The sequence below is a fragment of the Chamaea fasciata genome, unplaced genomic scaffold (assembly GCF_029207755.1).
Source record: "Chamaea fasciata isolate MVZ Bird 193981 ecotype frontalis unplaced genomic scaffold, bChaFas1.0.hap1 SCAF_2, whole genome shotgun sequence".
Classification (NCBI taxonomy): domain Eukaryota; kingdom Metazoa; phylum Chordata; class Aves; order Passeriformes; family Sylviidae; genus Chamaea; species Chamaea fasciata.
The window spans coordinates 75,520,407-75,534,715 of record NW_027094087.1 but is presented as its reverse complement, the minus strand read 5'-3'; the positions used below and the strand labels follow the sequence as shown (position 1 = coordinate 75,534,715).

The window sequence follows — 14,309 nt, the reverse complement described above, 5'->3', positions numbered from 1 at the left end:
AACACGAGTCTGAAAATTCCAAGCTAGGCAGAAGGTAGAGGCAGGATTCCCGTGAAGCTCATGCTTCTTACCGGAAAAAAAAAAAAAAAAAAAAAAAAAAAAAAAAACGCAGATAAGAAACAAAACACATCTCAAAATAGAATTCGGTTTGGAAAACTTGGAGGAAGGGCAAATTAAATACCTCCCTCTCAGAGGAACAGCTGCATGTGTATGTTATGTCTGAAGCTGCTCACCCAGAGTAAGCCTTTTACGATTCGTTTGTAGGCTGGTGAAGGCCGAGGGGAGCACTCCGCTAGGACACGGCCAGCGAGAGCTTAAGAGAGCGCCAGGGCAGGCGGCTGCTGTCCCCGGACACAGCCATAGCCCTCCTCAGCCTCCTGCAGCCACCACCACCCAGAGCACCCTACGCAAATCACTTACTTGCACTAAACTACGCGAAAGAAAAGAAAAGAAAAGAAAAGAAAAGAAAAGAAAAGAAAAGAAAAGAAAAGAAAAGAAAAGAAAAGAAAAGAAAAGAAAAGAAAAGAAAAGAAAAGAAAAGAAAAGAAAAGAAAAGAAAAGAAAAGAAAAGAAAAGAAAAGAAAAGAAAAGAAAAGAAAAGAAAAGAAAAGAAAAGAAAAGAAAAGAAAAGAAAAGAAAAGAAAAGAAAAGAAAAGAAAAGAAAAGAAAAGAAAAGAAAAGAAAAGAAAAGAAAAGAAAAGAAAAGAAAAGAAAAGAAAAGAAAAGAAAAGAAAAGAAAAGAAAAGAAAAGAAAAGAAAAGAAAAATAACGGGACTGCCCCAACGCCGGCAGGAGGGGCGCGACAGGCGCGCCTCAGGGCGGAGAGGGCAGACCGCTCCTTCTGCGCTTGCGCACTCCGGGGGCCGCGTGTCACAGCCCCGGCCGCCCCGCTATTTATATGCCGTCAGCCACTGATTGGCCTCCAGGCTGACCAATAGCGCAACGCCGGGGGCGCGGCGCAGCCAGTAGGAGAGCGGCATGGCTGTGTGGGCGGGGCGAGCGTCGCGGCCGCCGGGGCCGTGCGGGGCTGGGCGTCCCCGAGCACCGCTGCTCCTCATGGCGGGCTGGGCGCTGCTGCTGCCGCCGGCGCTGCTGCTCTCCCTGCTGTGCGCCCGGCCGTGCCCCTGCGGCACCGCTCCGGCCTCTTCTTCACAGCCTGTGACCGCCCGCCTGGCGGCGAAGTGGCCGGCGACCCCGCTGCTGCTGGAGGCGAGGTGCGTGCAGCCTCCTCCTCTTCTTTCTCCTTCTCCTCCTCCTGCCAGCGGCCGCCCTGTCCTGGCTGTCTCCTGGGGAACAGGAGGGCGGAGGGACCCCCTTTTCCCTCCGCTGAGCGGGAAGGGGGGGCTGTCAGGGTTTCTCTCTGTCGGAGGGTGTGTTAAAGCACTTTGTGGATGTGAGGCTGGACGGTTTTCTCACCTCGGAAAGTGTTGCGGACAGTGCTGCCAAGGCTCTCCCGCGCTTTGTACAAGCGGCTTCGTATTTGTCCTGCTCAGGAGTTTTGCAGGTCGCTGGGTTGAGGAGATGTAATGGGCCAATTACACAATCCCTGCCTCCCACTGAGTAACATCTTCGTCTGCCCCCAAGTAGTTAGCACGTTAATTAAGTGATTATAAAGGTACTAGTGTAGATGTGAACCTGTAAGAGTGAAACTCGGTGGTAGTTCAAAAGGTATTGTTATCTTGTAATCGTAACTTCAGCCTGGAGGAGAGAGGGCTTTGGGATGACCTAATTTCAGTCTCCTGAAGGGAGCCTACAAGAAAGATGGGGCGGGAGCCTTTCTTACAAGGCCATGCAATGAGAGGACGAGAAAGAATGGCTTCAAACTGAGAGTAGGTTTAGGCTAGATGTGCGGAAGAAATTCTTCACTGTAAGGGTGGTGAGGCACTGGGACAGTTTGTCCAGAGAAGTTGTGGATGCTCCATCCCTGGGAGTGTTCAAGGCCAGGCTGGATGGGGCTTTGAGCAAACTGCTCTAGTGGGAGGTGTCCCTGCCCATAGCAGGGGATTGGAACCAGATGATCTTTAAGGTCCTTTCCAACCCAAACCACTCTGTGTTCCACAATAGAAAGGAAAAATGTTCTCCAGTTTTAGATGCTTGTGGCTCCCCTGCCCATTTGGCTTAAATTTGTTTTGTTTTTAAACTTACTTGCTGCTGTTTGGAGAACACCCATGATGGGGAGAACTGCAAGCTTCTGTAATCAAAGGAGAGGCAAACTTCCAAAGTAAAGATTAGAAAACAATATAGTCATGCTAGCAAATGGAACTTTTTGGTAGACATAAGCAAGGGGAGCGAAAGCAACTGGTGATCCCTTAAAGAAAACCACAAACCGTAGAAATGTTACCTGTGAATCACAGAATGGTTTGGGTTGGAAGGGACCTTAAATACCATCTAGTTCCAACTCCCCTGCCATGGGAGACATTTTCCACTAGACCAGATTGCTCAGAGCAACCATTCAGCCTGGCCTTGAACTCTGCCAGGAATGGGGCATCCTCAGCTTCTCAGGGAAACATGTTCCAATGCCTCAGCACCCTTACAGTGAAGAATTTCTTCTGTATATCTAACCTAAATTTTGCCTCTTCCAGTTTGAAAAAAAAAATAAATTGGAAGAGTGGTATTTGATATAAAGTAAACCTTACCTTTTATGCTTTGTAAGGATTAACTCATGTTTGAAAGTGTTTCAAAGATTGACCATCTTCCTCCATGCACAGCGAAGTAAATGTTGTTGATGAAAGCCTGTAATTTAATGAAAAACTGTAACCTGACAGAGAGTGTGTTCTTATTTGTATAGTTAGCTGCTGTTAAATAAAGTTTCTATACTGAATTGATTTCATTTATAAGTGTATATTGGAATATCTGTGGAAAAGTAAAGTTAATGTTTTGGGGGTTTTCTGTAACAAGAGAACAGTCTGCATGCTTTACAGCTCTGATTGTTGAGTTTGGATGATAGTACTTTGTTCGAAATGTCTTTTGACCAAAATACAGCTCAGTTCAGTGTTTATTCTATGGAGATAGTCATTGAATGTCTAACATTTGGTTGCTGATGGATATTTATTATTTTAAACAACTGAAGGATTTTACTGTGGTACATCTTTAGACAAAATCAACCTATAGAAAATTCTGTTTTTAAACAGTGAATTTATTGCAGAAGATGGTAATGAGAAGTTTTGGCAGTTCTTGGAAACTGTGCGGGAATTAACAGTTTATAAGCAAGGAGGTAAGTTAAACAGCATGCTGATTTTTAGTATATTATCTTGTGCTGTATTTAACTTGAGACACAACACATTAATTAGTTCTAGGGCAGGTCAAGCCTGACTCTTCCATTATTGCTTACTAGGTAGGTTTCTTTCAGAAAGTTGTAGCATATTTTCCCCTAAGAGCAATACTTGCGGAGGAATTAAAAAAAAAAAAAAGAAAAGGAAAAAAAAAAGAAAAGTGAGATGGACTGAACTGCTCTTACAATGTGGAACAGAAATGTAAAGATTAAAGATACCTACCTGCTTACATGACTTGCCAAGAGCTTATAGGATATTGAGACTTCATGTTTTCTGTAGGATAGATGCCTGCAGGGCATAAAATCACACAGATAACTAAAATGAGAATGCTAGGAAATGCTGAAGGAGAAATTTAAAGAATTACCAGAAAAGGTTTAATACTTGTACATGGCAAGTATGGAGACTGTTTTCTCACATCAGTACTGATGTTTTAGAATAAAGGTTTGTCACTGACAAAACACGACTAAAAACGCCTTCCATGATTAGACAGAAGAATATTAAGTTGTTAGAAATTTGGAGAGAAGACCAAAGCATAAAGTCCAGCAAAAGAAACATAAAAAGCCACCCCAGAAAAAACCTCGGAGAACAGTTTACTAGAAATGTCCATGGTAATGAAAAATTGGGAGACCTGCAGGGCTTTACACCGGGTTGGGCAGTATTAGACCTGCTTGGTAAGTCAACAGATGAACAAGGCGAAAAAGGCTTCAAAACAAGCAAAGGCTGCTTCATTTTGCCCTTTACTTACAGAATAGTACAACTCTATAGGCATGAGTCTGAGCCCCTAACACTACCACTGGAAGAGACTTGAGGGAAATTGAATGTTAAATTAATAGTCAAAAGATAAAAAATTGTAGAGAGATCATGCAGAAAAGGGCAGTGAGAAGTGCAGGTACATGAAAAATGCTGTATATGGGAGAGAGGACTTGAGAAACCTTTCAATGGTTGTGACTGACTAAATACAATTTAAAAAAGATTGTGGTGTGCATGTGATAATGTTACTTGAGTGCTCAGCAGTGCTCCAAGCAGCCAGTAGACTTAAAACATTAGTAAGAAGGGAACAGGGTCACACATGGTAAATAATTTTGCTGCTTTTGATTCCATGATGTGCTTTATGTCAAGTAAAGTGTGATTTTTGACTTTGCTATCTCCCTGTGTTTTCCTTATCATTTCTTTAGAATGGAAAAAGTACAAGGAGAAAATGAACAAAGAACTGTGATTTTAATTGTAGAGTATCAACTGGGAAAACTATAAAAGAACACCCAAAATTACTGTGTGATGTTGATCTCAATGTCAGAAGTGTGTACAAAACCAGAGAGAGTTACTGAGAAGAGAATGCCCAGGTGATGAATGCTGCTAAAAGCCATTCTATATAAAGCATGAGGACATGGAAAATGGAGAGCGGTGCAAAATTTGACCTGTGGTCAGCTACTAGTAGCGTTTGTTGAGGCTAGTGCTGTTGTCTAATGTTGTTGAAGGTCTTTGTCAGCACACAGGATAGTGGCATGTGTTATACCCTCCATAAGGCTGGGAATGACACAAAACTGGGAGGAGAAGCTGGAAGGTGGGACTGTAATTAGAGGGACCTTGGCAGGCTGGAGGGACAGGCCAGCAAAAACATTGGGAAATTCAGCAAAGGTGCTTTACAGACTCCCTGCATGTGGGCTGGAATAATTTCAGCAACAGCATAATCTTGGTGCCAACTGACTAGAAAGTGTTTTTTTGAGAGGCAGAATGGGGATCCTTGCAAACAGTGAGAAGGCCAACTACATGCCAGATTGCAGCAGCAAGAGGTGAAAATGTTTATTCCACTGTATGAGACACTTGTAAGACTGAATCTAGAGTACTGGGGCCATGTTGGGGCTCCCTGTGAAAAGAAAGACAAGAGTCCATCATTGGAGCAAATCTAGGAGAGGATCTCTGCAGTGGTTAGGAAAGTAGAGCAGACTTCTGAGGAAAGGCTGTGAGTGAGCCTGAGAAAGGAAGGAGTAAGGAGACATCTTGTATCTTCAGCTTCCTACTAGAGATATGTGCAAAGAAAATGGAACCAGGCCCTTCCTGAAGGTGTACACAGCAGTATGAAAAAAAGCAAAGGGCAGAAGTTGAAACATGGAAGTTGTGGTTAGATACTGGAGGAAATTTTCTGCCCTGGGATTGGTTAAACATTGAAACTGCTCCAGGAGGCTCTGGAATCTCTACTCATTGAGATAATTCAAAATTCTACTGCATGAGGCCTTGAGCAGCCTAGTCAAGCCTTGAAATTATATCTCTAAGTAACAGTTTGGATAAAGTGACCTCCCAAAGTAATTTTTAACTTACTCTTTTTTCTGTGAGTGGTTTAGATGCAGTTGGTGTTGCCTTAAGACTGCTGTATCAGATGATGTGTCAGGGTTGGTTTTGTTTTATCAGCCATCTCTTTTTTGCTTGCTTGGACACACTTTCCAAGGAGTTTGAAGCTTTGATGACGTTTATTATTAGTGACACAGATGTCTGTTGAAATTAGCTGTTAGTTAAATACCTACTTCACCTGGATAAACTCTGTGATTGAGGATAAATTCTGTGACTAACAATAAATAAATTACAGTAGAATGATCTCCATGACCTATCATGCCAATGAACTGTTAGATGCTGGCAGTTGGCAACCTTGAGACTATACTAAAATACTACTTTAATGAAACATATTGGGAAGCTGGTGTGTATATTTATCTTTATGGCCAACACACAACTATGACAGTAATGCAGGGAAATTTGACGTTCTGGCACCAAGTGGCTTTCCTAAAAGTGAAGTCGTAGTTGGGGTAGTCTTAATCTAAGGAATGGATGCTCTTCATGAACAGAAAGTCTGCATTAGATGTTTACAATAAACCGGTCAGTTTGAGCGGAGAATCTGCTGCAGTGGCACAGTTTACTGCGAGGTGTGTAATTGTTTACCTCTGAGGAGAAGTTGGTTCTTGGTATGGTGTGGAATGAGTTCTGTCTTAGTAGCTGCATGTCAAGACACATTGATGTAGAGGGATGTTCATGATGTGTTAAAACTGATGTAGCAACAACTACTTCAGTAAATTAAAGGATCTGGCTGAAAAAGGATTGACTTTTCAGTTATTCTCTGAGTGATGCCTAGTGTAGACAGCACGAATAAGCAGGAAATAAAACCATTGATTGTTTAAATTGAACCATTTTCATAAAAGGTAAAGAATTCCTAGATTTGAAGCTGAAAATCTAGGTTTATAAAGGAATTGGATGATAGATTTGTACCCAACATACTGTTGGATGTTTCAGAAGAGTAGTAAAGTGTTACAGCTATAAGGCAACTTAAAAAATCAAATAGGGTAGCTTGCTTTTTTTTTCTAAATCCTCCCTTGGTTGATTTTCAATCTGGGTGGTTTTTTTTGTTGTTTTTTTTTTTTTTTTTAATCAGTTCTCAGGATTTGTTGTTTTAAATTTAGAATAATCAACATCTCTTGTTAATTTGCTCATTTAAAATATTTAGCATTACAAAATTAGCTTTATTAATTGTCTGTTTAGCTGCGATATTTGCAGCAGTTTAATGGATTTGGTAGGAATTATGTGCATGAAATTTGGTGAAACATTTAGTCTGGTGATGTGTTTGGCGATTTTTACTTTTTTCTTTTGTAATATGGACGCAAATAAGCTTGGGCAGCATCTTGATTATACCACATGGAGAACAGGAGAAGGTTAGTGATGGGATACACTGTATCAAATTAATGTGAGGTCTTCCAATAACATGGGCAACATTGTTTCTATCTACTTAATGTGCAACATATTTTCTGCCAGGCTTGTGAAATGCTTGGAAAGGCAGATGATGCTATTTTGAGCTGCAGGTGTGTTATAGAGAAATGAAAGCTGCAAAAATTTCATACTAAAACCAGCACTTACAAAACACTGAAGATGGCATTTTAAACTTGCTGCTGCTTTTATATCCCTAAAGGTTAATTTATGATCACTGAGAGAAAGTAAGTAGCCAGTTCCCTGCCGGCTAATTATCACTTGAGTGTTTACTGTCTTCCCAAGTGCTTCAGTTTATATATTGAATTTTCAGCAACCTCATAAATATATATTAAAACCCAAAACAAAACCGACATGCAAACATATTTTCTCTATGGAAGCAATTTTCTCTGAAAAATGTAACAGTGTATCTCATATAAACAACAATCATGTAAATTATTTTTTGCAATCTAGAAGACTACACATTATTCACAACTAAATTAGACAAGCATTTTTTATGTGTATATAAATTTTAAAGATTCCAGAGGAATCAGTTTCACAAACATGGCATTTCTATACTAATAATGCAATAAAATAACATATTCCCTCTTTATTGGCATCTTGCTTGAATGGCACAGGTTTGGCTGGCTAGTGATTGCCTGAACTGCTGTTACCTGGGATCTCTAATTCCCTAGCTCATCTGTGGATCCAAACATTCATATCTATGCAGTTGGAACAATCCTCATACATCCATCCCACCAAGTAATTATTCCAGCACACTCTGTTCTTCTGATTAATTATGTCCCTTATGTTTACTCTCCCTACCTCCTGTGCCTCAGTTCTTTGAATTCTCCTGTGGGTTACTGGCATATATTCAGATTAATTTTGTGCTGTGTGTACATGAGGTCTGAGGAGCTGTGCTGTAATACTTTCTTATCTTTTGTGACTGGCCTGGTTGTCTCTTTTAATTATTTTTAACTTACCTGTGATGAAAGCTAACTGCTGTAAATTGTGGATAGTAAATGTCAACATTTAAACATGAGTCTGCTTAGCTGGCTGTTCAGTTCTTGCTGGAGTCAATCTAACCAATTTGGCTACAGGAGCTGTGAGAGGTTTTCAGCAGGCAAATTCAGGCATCTTCAGAGTGAAGTTTTCAGGTTTTGTTGGCCCCTAGGCTATATATCTCATGGCTGGGATGAAAGTTCACAGATGTGAAGCTCATACATGTCCATTCAGATGCCTGCACTCTGGAGCTGTATTCTGTTAGTGTGGTCTCCTATTTACTTTTAAATTGACTTTGTTAATGATTTAGTGGTAATATGCTGTAATGCAGGATTTTATAACCAGAGAAATCTGCTTCTTTGCGATTCCCTGTAACATCCTAAGAAACATACTATGACTTCTACTCTTTTGACAATGTTAAAATGAGCTTAGAGGGCAAGTAGTACCAAATGTCAAGGATTCAATGCTATGTGAAAACAATTTGCAAAGCTCAAACCATTGTTCTGTTTAACTGTAGTTAGCTGAGTTGTTACAGCATGGTTCTAATAACACCAAGGTCACAGGTTCAATCCATGTACAGGATCTAAGAGTACACTTAAGTTCACTGTAGTGTTAAACTTGAGGGTCCTTGTGGATTCCTTCTATGTCAGAATATTCTGTCTATGTAATAAACTCTAAAAATTGGTTTTGCATTAGGTGGCTCATATAGCATTTGATATGAATTAATGTATCTTGGAGAAGTTTTAAGTACAGTTGTATTCTAAATGAAACCAACAGTGTTAATAGAAGTTGAGGTAGTAGGAGTGGATGCATGATTTGATAAATATATCCTTGTCAATGTTGTACAGACATTTTTGTAGGATGATAAAAATTATCTGCCTTTTTTATTTTTAACTTATTAAAATCATCATCATCATAATCATCTTCCAGGAAAAAAAATTCAGCTGTTTTAAACACAGCAGTGAAAGCACAGATGAAATTTATAAGCCAAAAAAATTAAAGACTTGTGGTAAAAATATTTTATTGAGGCAGTATCTTTAGAATTATGTACTTAATAGCTCTTCATTGTCTTCAATAGGATAGTGTGGGGCAGAGTGGAGAGGCAGAAATTTCGGATTTAATTTTCTTGTTGTGGAGATAATTTCAAGAAAATTTGAAAATACAGTTATTGAAAAAAAGTTTCAATCTGGAAGGATTTGTTGCTTCCAAATGTTTATATTCACTGTTTGGAATGTGTGAGGCCAAATTTATCTCATTTAGAATAACAGAATCATTAAGGTTGGAAAAGACCTCCAAGACTGAGTCCAACCTCTGGTTGCTGCTCTGCCAATTAAACCATAGCACCAAGTACCACATCCAGTCACTTCTTGAACACCTCCAGGGATGGTGACTGCACTACCTCCCTGGGCAGCCCATTCTAATGTTCAACCACCCTTTCAGTGAAAGAATTCTTCCTGATGTCCAACCTGAACCTCCCCTGGCACAGCTTGAGGCCATTTCCCCTGTCGATACTTGGCAGGAAGAAGAGGCTGACCCCAACCAGGCTACAGCCTCCTTTTGGATGGTTGCAGAGAGTGATAAGATCTCTTTTGAGCCTCCTCCAGGCTAAACATCCCCAGCTCCATCATCTGCTTCTCATAGGACTTGTGCTGAAGAGCCTTCACCAGCTTTTTTGCCATTTAGGTTCTGCCAGGGCTATGTGGTGTGTAGAGAATATAGATAGGTTTTTCATCCATTGAATTTAATGTAAGACAGTAACAATTATATGTCATGGAATAGACCCAGCCAGCAGCTAAGTAGCACATGTCTACTCTCTGTCCTCCACACTAGGATGAGGAAGAGCATTAGGAAAAGGTAAAACCTGTGGGTTGAGATAAAAACAGTTTAATCATTGAAATAAACTGAAATATAATAATAATAATAATAATAGCAACAGGAAGGAAAAAGAGATGAATAAAACTTCTCTCAAGTGATGCACAACACAACTGCTCACCACCCACTGACTGATGGCCAGCCTGTCTCCAAGCAGAGATTGAGAGCTTCCAGCCAACCTTCCCAGCTTCTATACTGAGTGTGGCATTCCACGGTATGGAGTGACCCTTTGGCCACTTCAGGTCAGCTTCTCCTGGCCATGCTCCCTCCCAGCTTCTTGTGCACCTCTGTGCTGCCAGAGCAGGGGAAACTGAAAAGTCCTTGACTCAGGGTAAGCACCACTTAGCCACAACTAAAACTTCAGTGTGTTATCAACATTATTCTCATATCAAATCCAAAACACTGCACTGTAGCAGCTAGTAGGAAGAAAATTAACTCTACCCCTGCTGAAACCAGGTCATCATATAGAGTTCATGGGAAGGAGCTTTCTTGAAATGCAGGTTATACACTTTTCTAATGTCAGGGTTTTCTAGTGAATTACAGCAAATCCAGCCTTTCTAAATAATGACTTTTAAGGAGGAAATAGCAGAAATGAGATACTAGAGGCTTTAAGAGCAAAAAAATTTTTATTTATTTATTTTATTTTTTTTTTTTTTTTACAACCATGACAGAGTTGTAAAGAAGAAAATGAGAGGATAGAAGCTGCTTGGTTATGAAAATTGAGTATGCCTCTAGAATGAGAATTGAAGGTTAATTATTTCCAACCAATGTTCTGTATTATCACTTCTGTCATTTCCGTACACCATCCACCTACCTTCTTACTCAGAGTCCTAATTTTGACCTTGAAAATACAAGATATGCAGGGAGGGGGGAAAATATTTCACATGTTGTATCCATTTTCATACTCTTGTTTATCATATATTTTTGAGGAAGAAATAGAATATGTGAAAGTAGCCCAAAGAATGACAGCTTCACAAGATTTTTATTTATGTAAGTTGCATGGTTGGAGTGTTTCAAAACTAAATGTGAGGAAATTATCTGTAAAATAATGCTGTATTCAGGACTCTCCATATAGATTTTTCAAGAAACATAATTGTTGAGTGGGTTTTTATATTGCTGAAAATAACTTTGATATTAACTACTGCTATTGAGCTCTCTTTTGTTGTCCGTTTGGGTTTTTTTGGTGTTTTTTTTATATTAGGCCTCTGGATTTGTAGGAAAGGAAACAGTTATTAGTGGACAACACTGAAGACTTTTGAATGCCAAGAAGCACTGGCATTAATGCTTGCTTATTATGTAGTGTAGGTAGATAGACCACATCATTTAGGGCTAAATATTAAAAGTTTGTCTTTTCTTTTGGTTTGTTTTTTCTTTTTTCCTCTTCAACAGATTCAGAGTACTCCTATTACAATTTAATCTTGAAGAAAGCAGGACAATTTTTATCCAATTTGCAAATCAATCTATTGAAGTTTGCACTTTCCACACGGGCTTATTCTCCAACTGTTCAGATGTTTCAGCAGGTAACAGTATTGCCTGATATATTTGGTACATGATTGAATGAGGTAATTTGGCTGAACAATGTTCATTGTTACAGTTCAGTAAAATATATGCCAGTATCATTTGAAATCTAACATAGTAAAGGTGATGCTTTATAAGCTGGTTATATTGACAGGAAAAAATATTGATATTCAATTGTATGGATAACATTCTTTTCAGGGTAGAATTTTTTTGCAATTGTTCATTTATTAAAATTCTGATCGTGAGGATTTTTTGCATTGCTTCAAACAGTCCTGTGGGAACTCAGACATTGCTGGAGTAGGGCACTTCCTGTAGCTTCAAATAATTTATATTTGTTATTTAGTGGATCTCTCATATTTCTCATTATTTTAGTATTTGAAAAGTTGAAAAATTAGAAAATACATGATTTATTAATTAAAAAGTGAGAGGTCATAAATTCACTGTGCCTCTAAACCTAAAATTGCAACTCCTCCTTTTAGCAATGCCACCTTTAGGCTAAAGTGAGAAATCCATGTTTCTGAAAGGTAATATGCTGTAATAAAGTTAGGGAGTTTTGCAGGTGTTCTCTGGAGGAACATCATAATCTCAGATTCATGTCTTTTTTGTTTTTACCTTTCAGCTGGTGAATCCAGACTCACTGACATGCAGTCACATGATTCCCATTTCATATTGGAATAGCAGAGTAGAGCTTTTTAAAAAAAGGCAGGGGATGGGAGAGTGAATCAAAAACCGACATTATTTGTTTGGGATTTATTGGTTTAGAAGTCTAATCTTTGGATGTTAACATGATTGCTGATAGGAACCAAAGTTAAAGATATCTCAGAGTACAGGCTGTGTTTTCAGCCTGTGGAGAAGATTTCTCAGTCCTGTCTTTATAGAATATGAATGTACTTTTCATTTGCTGGAGTATGACTGCATTTAATAGACTATGCCTCACAAAGGTTACAGGGTCTTAATCTTTTAATATTTTTCTTTTTTTTTCTTTACCCCCCCACATGTACCCAGTTTTGAATGGGCTTAATTAGAAACACAGCTTAATGGCAGCTGTTGAGTTATTTTAATCAAAGGGATGTGAGTTTTAAGTGCAATCAAAGCATTCTGGTTGAGTATAATTGTTGAAATATTAGATTGCAGCTGATGAACCTCCACCAGAAGGCTGCAATGCATTTGTGGTTATCCATGAGAAGCACACCTGTAAGACTAATGAAATAAAAAAGCTGCTGAAGAAGGCTACTAAGAGGTAAATATAATGATCTGGTTTAAGAGGAAAAATAGATTACTAAAGAGCTTAATATTATGAGAGTTCATCAGTTATGAATCAAAGTAGGTTTTGAAATAAAATCATAGACCTTTTGGTCCTCTAATCACGTGGACAATTTTGGTTTTTTTCCTTTTTTTTTTTTTCTTTTACATGGAATAGTCAAGTTTAAGTTACCGTGTAATTTCTGTACAAACTTACAGCTTTGTATGTCTGACACAGTACTCTGCTGACAGACCTTCTCTGTAGCCAGTGTCAAAGCACTTGAGGTTTTCTGGGTTGCAAGGGCTTGGCATAGGAGTAGAAGAGGAGTCTACCTCAGCTGGCATAACCTTTCCTCACCTTGTGCTAGACTTCACACTTACCAATCCTTTCTGCAGGTTTTGTCCTGTGGTAACTGGCATCAATCCAGAATTGGAGCTCTGAAGTAAAATGTGTACAGCCTATCAAAATAACAATTACAAAATAATGAAAACATAGTATTTAATCTCTATTTTTTTAAGAAAAGTATTAATTTGTGTTTTTTTCAAGACCTGCATGTAGCATTCTTTTCTTAGTTGGTTGTTTTTTCTTCCCCCTGCAATGGTCTCCATAGTATACATTAGTATCCATACCCTCAGCCATTTCATGGAGGTATGCAGAGCTAAAAGATTATTTAGTACGGTATATTTCTTGGATTTTGCTTTTGGTCAAATATAAATTGTGGGAGGAAACTCTGAAAACCTGTAAATTTGTCTCTTTGGGGTTGGTTGCTTCTGAAAATAATTTTGTGTTCTACATGTGTGATTTGTGGTATGTTCTAAGCCCATTGATACAATTACAACCTACTAAATCATTGTCTTTTGCTTATTCAATAGCCAAGGTTTCTGTAAAAACAACTCACTGTCTAGTTTACAATTTCTCATTTTTGCCAGTTATGTTCTTCTAAAAAATGTCTTTTTTTTCCTAGATAAAAGCCAAAATATGCTACAGATAATTTAAAATGTTGTTGAATTCTTGTGACCATATATTAAGACATCATGAGACCATAACATTTTTTTGCAATGTCTGAATGTAGTAAACTTTTAAAGCAATTAGCTGGATTTAGCACATTCTTCTCTCTGGACATATTATTCCCAAATGTAAAAAATTCTGGAAAATCACAATACTAAATAATAGAATCCTGAATTATTCAGAATTGAGAGATTTAGACTTCTAGAAATCATTAAGAACTTGAAACAAAACTGAGGTTTCTTTTATTTGATTGGTCTTCTATTTTCTTATAACTTTGCAGTCAGTCACATCACACCATTCAGAGTTGCAGGGACAAAATCTTGACGAATTTTCCCTCCTCACCACCCCAAAATAGTTGTGTCACTTAGATATTTAGCGTTCCTGGAGTAAGACTCTCAGAAAAACATGTTCACATTCACATGTTCAGGTAGTTGTTTCCACTGTTAGTTCCATTTGTACTCCGGGTAGCAGATGCTTCACCTATGCTGGTGATATTTAGGCTAGGTGATAATGATAGGGCTGTGCTCCTGTTATTTTTTATTCTACCAGGTGAACAAATGATATAAGGGACAGTGTGCTGTGTCACATCTGGTTGCTCTAAAGCAGTCATTCTTTTTCTGACTCTTCATGGAAGAGTTCTTTTTGATTTATTGATTCTTCTTTTATTCCAA

At 38.8% G+C, this 14,309-nt stretch overlaps 1 protein-coding gene across 3 annotated transcripts in view; it reads left to right on the top strand.

The window, feature by feature from the left end:
- Nucleotides 1-1,056: 1,056 nt before the first annotated feature.
- The window catches only part of UGGT2 (UDP-glucose glycoprotein glucosyltransferase 2), an 80,200-nt gene continuing 66,947 nt past the window's right edge, over nucleotides 1,057-14,309 (top strand). For all 3 annotated transcript variants that reach the window (XM_066176363.1, XM_066176362.1, XM_066176364.1), the window contains exons 1-4: nucleotides 1,057-1,214; nucleotides 3,132-3,214; nucleotides 11,259-11,389; nucleotides 12,515-12,627. In XM_066176363.1, coding sequence (XP_066032460.1) covers nucleotides 1,057-1,214; nucleotides 3,132-3,214; nucleotides 11,259-11,389; nucleotides 12,515-12,627 — 485 coding nt within the window. The remainder of the gene's footprint in view (nucleotides 1,215-3,131; nucleotides 3,215-11,258; nucleotides 11,390-12,514; nucleotides 12,628-14,309) is intronic.